The sequence below is a fragment of the Numenius arquata genome, chromosome 1 (assembly GCF_964106895.1).
Source record: "Numenius arquata chromosome 1, bNumArq3.hap1.1, whole genome shotgun sequence".
Taxonomy (NCBI): Eukaryota; Metazoa; Chordata; class Aves; order Charadriiformes; family Scolopacidae; genus Numenius; species Numenius arquata.
Window position 1 is genome coordinate 21,080,800 of NC_133576.1, and position 11,018 is coordinate 21,091,817.

The 11,018-nt window shown below is 38.7% G+C and overlaps 1 protein-coding gene across 1 annotated transcript; it reads left to right on the forward strand.

Annotated features, from left to right (window-relative positions):
* The first annotated feature begins 902 nt into the window (after positions 1-902).
* On the forward strand, positions 903-10,577 carry C1H3orf85 (chromosome 1 C3orf85 homolog). Its single transcript, XM_074166031.1, has 4 exons — positions 903-951; positions 8,241-8,377; positions 8,566-8,651; positions 10,499-10,577. Exons 1-4 carry the CDS (start codon positions 903-905, stop codon positions 10,575-10,577), a joined length of 351 nt encoding a protein of 116 aa, XP_074022132.1.
* Positions 10,578-11,018: the final 441 nt, after the last annotated feature.

Genomic DNA, 11,018 nt, shown 5'->3' on the forward strand with positions numbered 1-11,018 from the left:
CCCTTCATCATGAAGTCTGGTCCCTGATCCGTAACGTCAGCAAGGTCTAGTTCTATGACATAAAGACCTTTGAGTACATGCACGCCTGCACTGGTGAATTGCAGATCAACTCACCTCTACATCTGATAAAGCTCAACTTTTCTGTGGTCTGTTGTCACCAGTGTAGGTGAGTTTAAGAAGATAAACTGGTCTGCAGTAAGACAACTGTTACTGGCAGTGAGTTGTATATAAAAAGGCACCATCTAACTGGAGAGGTGGGAAAGGTAAGACAGCATGAACACATACTGTCCCACACTAGAGAGTCCTGACATCAGCAAAAGGCAATGAGAGACCCTGTGACTTGGTTCAGGGCAAGAACCCAATTCCCTCTCTCTTTCCATGCCCTAGTGCTTTCTTGATCAATTTTATCCTAGGTTTATTTTCCTCAACCCAGGCATTATACAGCTAAAACACACAGTATACTTAGGTACTGCTCTCAGAGCAGGTGGATTCAAACACCATTTCCTACCATTCATATTTGCATCGGACTATAGATGGCTCATGCCCATTACCACAAGGAGGGGAACACACTCATGCAGAAGACTGACTCACAGACACCTGCCTGTTCAGTGCGCACAGAAAAAGCCCAATGTGCTATTTTGTATTATAAAGCTTATAAAGAAGTTAATGTATTCATACAATAGTGAGCCATTATGGCTCATTAGAGGCTCAGCTTGCAAAGTCCAAAGTGTACAAACAGAGGAATATAGGACAAATCTGAACTAAGCACTGTACCCTGCCCTCTGCCTGCACCAACGATTTACAGGTATCTGGTAAATGATTTATAAACCTAAAGATAACATAGTATAAAACCATATGACTGCCTGCGCTTTACAAAGGAAACACTTTCTGGATAATTTGTCATGTCTCTGAAAATGTTTCAAATTTTGGTGTCTGCTCTGCTGTTTACAGGTAAGTGCCTGGCACCCTGTCTCATGTCATTCCTTTCTGGCTTGTTAAATAGTCAGCTGGCAAACCCCCCTGTGTTACCACCGGAACAGCACTGACAGAAGAGAATTAACTGGAAATTACTATAGCAGAGACATGTGGGAGAGTGGGCGAGCACAAGGTTGCATAGCAAATTCTGTGAAATATAGTCTTGATTCTGCTCCTCGTGACTACTTTTGAACCTCTTACTGCTCAACCCCTCAGGTGTGAGGAGCGAGGATGCATTCCTGACCAAAATGGATTCTTACAGGATGATTTCCTGAACTGTTAAAATTGTGGAAAGAGCTTAATGCTGGTTTTCTGGAATCTCCCCTACACATTATTCTGATCTGGACATTTATTTCTTTCTAAGAAACAATTTCACACGCATTTATAAGGAGCCTATTTCATTGTCTGATTTGAATTGCTTAAGGAGACTGATTTTTTTAAAGCCCTGAGGCTGTCTGATCATTGAGCCTTCACAGCACCTTGCGACCAGTGCACCTGAAATCAAGACTCACCCTGTAAAATTTGGACCAGAGTGAAGATAGATGGGGCAGTGCTGCAGCACCAAAAAGGCTGAAAGAATGCTCTTCCCAAAGAAGTACAGACTGGTACAGTCAATGATCAGTGATGCACACGCTGTGAGATTAATTTATTCCTCACTAAATTAGAACAAAGCATACAGGCAGTAGGTCACTGTTGACCTCTCAGGTCACTATACGCATCATGGAAAGATGCTCCATTCACATGTGTTCATTAAAAGCATTTCTTAGATCTGAGTGCTCCAATACTCATGCAGTAAATATGTGAAGATCTAAGGCAAAATGAGGTAGACAGAATTATCCAATGCTTAATCATGAATTAATAAAAAAGGTGTTTTGTGAATTGGGACCACAGTCAAGTGTACTCTCTTAAGTGTCAAATTCTCTTCCTTGTCATATGACCCTAAGTTTTGGCTGCAGTGAGGCTCTGCAGGGAGAGATGGAAAGGGCCTTCCTCTCTTCTGCACATTAGCAATCACCTAGAAACCTTCCTTTCCCCTTACTTGCACTTCCTGATTTGCTGTGCATCTGAGCTTGGACTATTTCTATGTACTTGTCTGTCTTCCTGAACCTCACCTCCTTTCCATTAAAGGCCATCATGACACATGGAGCGTCACCTGAAGCCAAGCTGGGAGCACAGCAGCCTGCTGCACCTCCTTTTGGAAGACTTATCTTTGCTTTCATCTCCCTTACGTCTCTGTCTTTCCCGACAGTCTTGTTTGCCCTCTTTCCAGGGTTCCTTCCTTCAAAAGGCAGGAATAACTATTTATTACTGATTTTTAATGAGCTCTTAAAAGTTTCATTGATCACAAACAGTTCAGTTTTTCAATAATTGTGAAACCTTACAGCAATGATCAAGGCAGTGGTGAATTAAAACAGAGGCTCTAAGACTCTCTAATGAGAACCTGACACTTGATCATACCCTCAACTCAGCTGCTATAAATTGCTCCCCATCATAAATCACCTTCACACCTCTGGGAAGAGGCTTTCTGGGCTGTTTGCTGCACCTTTTCTTTAGCCTCTGCAGAGCATAGCAGCAAGGGATAGGGTACGAGAATGTGGTGTCCTGGTGCTAGGATCATTACCAAAGTCTCTCAGATGTCTGATTGGGGTGTCCTGCCTATTCACTCAAGGTTAAACTGATGGCCACATACAGATTTAAGAAGGAAATTTCTACAGGACCCACTGAGCAGGACCAATGGACCAATGCTTTTTTTAATACCTTGCTGCAGGGGAAGTAGTTCCTTCCCTAGGATTATCTAGGATTTTTGCCAAATTGCCTTGCCATTTACCCATACCTGACAACTTTCCTGACCCCTGGCATCACACCAGCAATACATTCAGTAGCTAATTCTGCATTAAGTGTCTGTAACTTTTCTGCCTTTGCTGATGAGGGAATGAGGCTGATGCTGTAGCTCTAATGATTATTAATGACTGAGTTCACACCTCCTAAACCAGAGAACCCTCATGTCTGGTGCTGTAAAATTAAGAATTGTCAATGAATAGAGAACTCAAGCTTTAAAAATAAACAGATGAGACCAAAATTTCAGAGACTAGGTGATATGAACAGTGTTGAAGCACTTAATAATTACTGACTAAATTTTGCTGTCAACAGGTATTACTAAATCTAACTGATTTGATTTTATTATAAGGCCTGTTACCATCCAGACACTTTGGGATACATAGCCCATGTACATACATGCATTTCTTTTTCCCCATTTGAAAAAGCAATGTTCCAGTGTCTGACTTTAATGTAATTGTGATTTTTAGCTGAGAAAAGGTGACAAGTGGCCCAAAGATGACCAGCAGAATCCTAAAGTCTATCCCTGAAGTAATTCACCCACATATGCAAAGTACTGACAGGTAAACACGTCTTGATTTCCATGGAGTACCACATAACCTAGGGAAATGCTTTAGCGAAGAGAAAATGAGCTGCTTCCAGGCTTTCCTTTCAGCTCTTGCACTGTTGCACTGTGGTGTTCAGACTGAGTCTGAACCTGGAGTCTGGCTTTGTGAATCTTTTGTGGATTTAAAAAGCTAGATAGCTGTACCATCAGGTGGTCCATTCTGGCTCATTTTAACCTTAAGAAACACATCTGAGCTGCAGCATTTGATTTACTTTTTCAAAGTTCCCAACACGTCAGCACTAGCCACCTCAGCAAGGTTAAAGTGTCCAAGGTTGAAGTTTAGCTCTGTCCAAGTTTAGCCTCTGTCCAAGCTCTGTCCTAAAGTGCTGATAAGACCAGCAGCCTTACCCCTGTGAGCTGACATTCTGACCAGACAATCACCAAAGCCAATAATAAGCAGAGTTATTGGACTAAAAGGAAAGGAGCCAGAGCAGTTACCAGCTTTTGCCATTTAAATTCCATTGATATAAATAACTCCAGCATTAAGTTTTCAGTTTGTCAGATACTTGCAATAGTCTTTAGAAACTTTGAAGAGGAACAAATAGCTCCAGTTTATATAACAATGTGCACAGAGAGTGACTGAAGTGTTGCTAAGTAATTGTCAAATTTTTTGTAAATATCACAGCAAATCAGACATAAACCACTTTTCCCTGTGGTAGATGCACACCGGGGATAAATTCTGGTCCCAAGCCTTGAGATTGCTTCACTTATACAATACTGCTGATGTAGATAAGAACAACCTCCACGGAGGGTGGGGGAGAAGCATATCCTATCCTAAAGCAAGTTTAAAGTTTGTCTTCTTATCATTTAACTCTACCATTAGACACGCAAATGGTGACTTGCCTGCTCTCCCCAAAGATTGCTAAACACACAATGGCTCATACCACTCAGCTTTTAAAAAAGAAAAAGCTTATCAATTAAATGGCTGCCTAAACACGCAAAGTTGACAAAATTTAATCCCATACTCACATCTTCACTGTGTGATGAAGTGGATTCTTGCACATTCAGCTGACAGAAAGAGATGTCTTCCTGGGAACATTTTGCAGTTGCAGACTTATTTAGTTTGCAGCTAAATATCTTGCTTTCTAGGAATCTATATTTGCACAACAGACTTAAGCTTCCATTTGAGTCTAGTATAAAGAGATTTTAATGCATAATAATTTAATTTTAATGCAGGCTGATTTAATATTTTAAGTGGAGTTTGATTGCTATACTGTAATACTTTTTTTTATTATTACCTCGATATTCCAAGCTATTTCATATGCCTTTTTCATAATGAGGGTTTGTTTGCTTGGATTTTTTTTTTTTTTATAGTTAATGCTGGATTAAGTACACATTTGCTATTTTGAAAAAGATGACAAAGTTCTACCACCATCTCCCATCTTTCAAGTTCAGTCTTATACCAGTTTACTCTAATCCAAAATGAGATGCTCAGAAGACACCATAGCAGTAAAGATTACTAATAGTTTTCCCTCTGGACAATATGTTTACATGTAGAGGATAGACAAAACTACCTGCTGAAGACAGTAATTACACGAGCTAAGCATCTGCTCGCAGAAACCAGCCAATTTTTTTCTATAATTTGCTTTTCATATGAGAACGCTGAGTGAATCTTCAAGAGGTGATGAAAGGAAACACTCTAACTGGTAACAGCTGATACAACCCCTGCAATAGTTTATTCCCCACACACATGCCTCCTATTTTCCCTTTGGATCATTAATCCCTAAATGTGCTTTTACATAACATATTTATCTAAGAGAAAAGAGGGAAAATGGTATTAAAGAAAAATATTAATGTACAATATGTCTGACTGCTCTTCACAGTGAGTTAACTTTGTTTCACTACAATTTGAAATTCTTCATCTTTTTTCAGCTCAATTTTATGCGCTGCGAGTAATTTCATTAACATTACCCACCTGTTCCTAACTCCCTCAAAACTTAACACCCAAGTGCTCCAAAACTCTGTTCTCCTGGTTTCTGTGCTAGTCTTCTGCAAGACAGAGAGCTGCCATCCTTCAGGAACAGTCTGTATTTATAAAGCACCCACCTGAGCAGCAAAGTCTTCCACAATATTTTGCTAAGCCATTCAAAAGGCATGGAAAAGTTACACCCAGTCTGAGAAATTTTATAGAGGCAAACGTAGGTTTTTTGCTGAAGACTATACACTGTATTCAGAGGGGTTACTCGGAGACATCTGCTCTGATGCACCCAGGTCTATGTTAGAGCTTTAAGACCTTGCTTTCTCTGAGCTCTGCCAGAGAACAAGCAAATGTGCAAACCTGCTTGTCTGTGTAGCCCCAGCGAAAGACCAACAGGACTGTTTCTGGTTTCACCAGAAATGGTGTCACTAGAGGTCTTCTGCAGGTGAATGAAGTTTGCCCCATTTAAGGACATAGAGTGATCCTTACAGTAAGATGGAGAGAGAATGAGGTAAGCCTGAAGGAGTAGCTTGAAAGCGAAGGCACTTCCCTGATTTTCTTCTGTTATTCGTGCATCTTTGGAGTACCCCACCAGCTAGGGACAAGCCCTGCAGAAAAGGCCGCCAGGTGCTAAAGGTGAGAGGTGGAAGGGTTTGGGAGAGAAAAGAATGAGAACTGGGTGCGAATGGTGGCGAAATAAGCCAAGAGCAGAGCTGACACCCCTGCCTCCCCTCAGAGCAGGCAGGTGCACTTTAATCAGTATGAATATTCAGTATGGTTAGGTATGGCATTTCTCACTGGATTCAGGTACAGCCAGAGCAGACCGTATATTAAAAATGCGAAGTTAATACCCTTAAGATGCACCATTCTGACCCACAGTAGCCAAGACAACACCTCACCGTCCGACCAGCAGAATGACAAGCTCATTCTTTGAAGATACTGGCAGCGGGGAAAGAAACACAAAAAGCATAGCTGCTTAAGGATCTTTTTTTCTAGCCCCCCATGTAGTTGGAAGGCCATAGCACATATTGGTGATAAAATGTAATGTTTAATGGCCCTTACTAACTATATATATACTTAAACAAAAGTGAAGCCTGTTACTGAGCCAATTTCTGATCCCAGTTAGTTATCTCAGTTCAGAAATATAGGCACAACTTTACAAAATATTTAATACCAACCCAAATTCACTAAAGATAAGTTAACAGCTCATAGAATTTTTACTGGATAATAGTAAATTGCCAGAGAAATAATGAAATTTGGCGTAAGCTTAGTCTTATCCTGTGCAGCTCTGGAACAGAAGTGTACAGTTTAATAGATAAATGCAAGAAATATATTTTTTCTTCCCCAGGGCTAAATATTACTTGTTTTCTGAGGGACAGAAATTGGTATTCACCATTTCCCTGAGGGAGAGAGAATTTCATTCAACAAGAGTCTTCAACGAAATGTCTGAACTTAGGTTTATCTGTGGAGTTATTAACATTTTCAAAGATGATATTCCTTGAAAACCCCCTATCCCAAAATTTCTGGCTCCAGTTTCTGAATATAGAAACTTGGAATCTGGAGAAATGGGAGTAGAAGAGAACTGCTGGGACTTTCATTTCTTGCTAAGTAAATTTTCTAAAGTACTATTTCATGTCTTTTTAAAGAGCAAAGATGACAACCACCTTCACTACTTTTTTTGTTGTTACTGTATAATCAAGCACTTTCTCACTTTCTTTTCAAGCATTTTTTTTTTTTTTTGCTATGAAAAGAAACAAAATGAAAAGGAGCAGCAAATACTCTGTCTTACATATCTGCTACCTATATATGCATTCAGCATGTTTTCTTATATTTAAAAAACTAAAGAGCAACCATATTATGGATGGTCAGCAAAGCTAGCAATAATAGCAAGTGAACTGGATACAGCTGAGCATCGTACGTGAGAGCAAACACTTGACATTCTCAGTTGGACTTTTCCCCTAGAAATTCAGGAATAAGGGCACTGGAGAGGTGATAGCTTGCCCTGCTGAGCTACTATCGTAGGACACAATACACAAGGGTTCAAGTTCTTGGCCCACCTGTACCAGGTATGTGCAGGTAATCCTCAGGTGTCCATTTAAACCCACTTTGCTAAACTGAAGCACAGCTATTTACAAGCACTGGCCTCAGCTTGACAGACTTATCTGATTTTCAACTTAATCAGCAGCTCATTAAAAATTATATGATTCAGACTGACATGCAATTTCAGACCAGTTTAGCCCCAAATGAATTTATGTCTCAAACACTGGACATTAAAAAGAGAAGACTTTTCCTGTACCAGGGCCTTTCACATGAAGTTAATGAGGAATTCAGCCCTTTTTCTTGGGCAGAGCAGTTATTTCAAGAAGATCTGCAAGAAATGCTTCTGCATCTGGTGTGACCTCAGGAGCCGCCTAAAGCAATGCGATAACAAGATTAGAAGTGCAGTATCTTTTGCTCAGAGAATAATTTCTGTGCATGCTATTTCTATGCTCCTACTAATGAGAATAAATACTACATCTAAACCAGGAGGTTTAGAAAGGGTAGTTACATACATAAGTAGGTTTAGGTTTTTATAAAAAGCTTTAGGTTTCACAGCACACCTGAGACTAATGCAATTCCAGTCTAAGGTATACTTTTTATCACAAAATCTTGTAATAAAAAAAAATTAGTCCCTTAATTTGATTGTAACTTTATTTATTTTGGATTCAACAGCAAAATTATAATTTATAGCAGCTGTTTTGTTAATTTCATGTTTAAAAAAATAAATATCTTTTTGAAGATCTAAGTTAGGACCATCTTTGATTTTTGTTAAATAAACTACAGCCCCAAAGATATGCTCCTTGGGTATAAATATGTTTTTTGAAGTGTACATTGTAAAATATTTTTTCTGATATTCCATTTCAGGTGTCCTTGGAGCACCTTTTCTTACAGAAGAGTCAGCAAATCAATTTATACGACTTAAACGACAGATACCATTTTCTCAGAACTACTGGGACCCAAGTAGCAGCCAGAATGCATGGGGGTACACTTTGGCTGAACAGGTATTTTCTTTCATCATCTTGCAGCATCTATTGAAAAAAAGAAAGTACAGGTCTGGGATTAACACATAACAGGTGGGGCAAGGGAGGAAATCTGTCTGATTTATCAATGCAGGCAAGGTTGCTCAGTCATCACACACTGTTATTTATTCAAAGCTCAGAATATTCTTTTCTGTTTTGATCTACTTCAGGTTAGTGAATCATGGACAGCTTTGAGAGACACAGCACAATACTACATGGACTTGGGTTCTTTTGCCTTTGATCCTTCGGTTGCCAGGTACAATGGGGTTTCTCAACAGAGCATTTCATAGACTCAGCGTGAATGAGTGTACCTAAGTAGGTAAAACTGACCAATATTAAGAATGCTAGCAACTGGGTCCTAGTGGCATAACTTGACACATTAGCAAACCCGATCATACGACATGTCTTGAAAAATTAAACAAGTTTTTTTTACTGTACAAGTTTTATAGTTATTTAAATATAGTCACTCTATTGTGTCAAGTTCTTTTTGTAAGTATGCTTTGAAAGAATTCATTAAAAGCTTGAAGAATATATATCTTTTTAGAAGTCCACAGAAGCTAAACTGCAGCAATATATCATATATATTTGCTTTAAAAAGCAGACAGAAAACAATTCCTGAGGAGAAAAATAAAAGATAAAAAACCCCATCTATTTCAGTAACAAAACTGTATTCAGTGTAGAATAAAAACTTAGCAGAACAAAATAGAGAATGAGACATACCAGTTGGTAAAAACAGTATTTATAGATCAGCACACATGAAATGTTTCAAATTGTCATAGAGAAATTGTTTAGGACTGTGCTAAAATGTACAGATTTTGGGGACATAATTTTGTCAAATTTAGGGAAAAATTGCTAAATAACTCAGTTTGACAAGCACAATGCAGAATACATCCATTATTTCTGCAAAACACTTTTCATATGAAGATACTGCAGTCCTTTGAAACAGACAGGAGTGGGTAGAACTAAACTCATACAACTTCAAGTTTCAGTGCTTAAGATAGTTACTAAGACATAGCAATCTGATCAGTCTGACTGTAACCACCAATAGGAAAATGGGTAAACTTCTCATAATATACTTTGAGTTGTATATACTTTGAATTTTATTGACTTAAAAGTAGCTTTCTTTTAGAAAGTAAGCAAAAAGTTTCATTTTGAAATGTGGTTTTTGAAAACAACTTTTTTTATAAGATAAGAATTTGATTTGGAGAGTCTGAGATTGAACTTTCTAGGAGTGTTCCACCTGAAAGGTGATGCCAGTTTCATTCACACTGAGCAGAAGCAAAGTGGAAAAGAATAGCTAAAAGTCATTATTTCCCTGCCCTTCTGCTAATCCTTCAGCTGGTGTCTTTGAGCCACTGGAAGGAAGCACCAGAATATGCTCTCACAATTTCTAATAGAGATATGGGCAGCAGCTTGCTTAGCTGGAAGCAGTTACTTCTGCCTTATGACAAATCTGAAGTTATCTGAAGACACTTTACGCAATTTTCTGAAAAAAAAAACTCCAAACCCCCTGTCTCTTCCATTAGAAAAATTATTCAGATCAAAAAATGCCTAACTACCTCTAATTATTAGTTGTCCAATACATGTGTCTGAAGGCTGCGATCCTGACAGCTGCCAGGCATACTGCAAGATGAGTTATGCCTCCAGAATGGTAATCCTTATGATTGTCATATGACAGGACTAAAGACAGTTTACAGAAACACATTTATAGGCACTGTCACTGAAGCATGTTTATGATTTCAGAGGGAGGCTGGTTAATTCCCAGACTGAAGTAAACATCCCAATGCTAATATGACAGAAATTAAAATCCAGAGCTTTTATGAAGGCTTATAGTGAAAGAGACATTAAGCTAGAAGTTACGAAAAACATTATGGATAAAACAAACCAATGATTTTCAACCTTATTGTTCATGATTAGCAGTATTTCTGAGATGGGCAAGAAAGGCAAGCCTACACAGCATATGCAGGAATCTGGTTCAGGGGCTGTTCTTCCAGAAGCAAATATTTGCAAAAGCTTGCAAATCTAAAGACTGGAGCTGCTGACAGGTTCTTTATGTTAATTTTGCAAAATTTTTCTAAAAGCAATTTATTCCATCTTTTCTAGCGACAACATCAGATCTTACGTGGACATGCTACAGCAGTCTGGGACTCACCTCCAGCAACAGACTAGGATGAGCTATTAAATCCTACACGTCTCGTATCTGGCAATATCAGGATATGGCATGTGTTGTATTTGCCGTTATGTATTTGATAAAATGACTTTATCTCATCACACTGTCTAAACCAGAAATTAACACACTAAATCTCTCAATGCCACATATTTTACATCTCACTTCTACTGATGAGTATAAGTCACAGTAAGCTGAATAAGAAGATGAAGACAAGGCAACCATTAAGTTTTAGCAATTACTTAAAAAAAACCTTCTGTGTTTTCAGGTCGAACAGTTTTTCGACTAAGCAATTGCTTTTAAATATACATTCTGAAAGCCACATTTCTATTTCTCAGTATTTTACTTTAGCTATGTTATTGAGAGGCAGTTAAGAAATAGAAATCAGTCACTTTGGGTGGGTGAGAGAAGTACAGCACATTTACTCCAGATTTGGCTAGTAAGAAGAGTAAAACT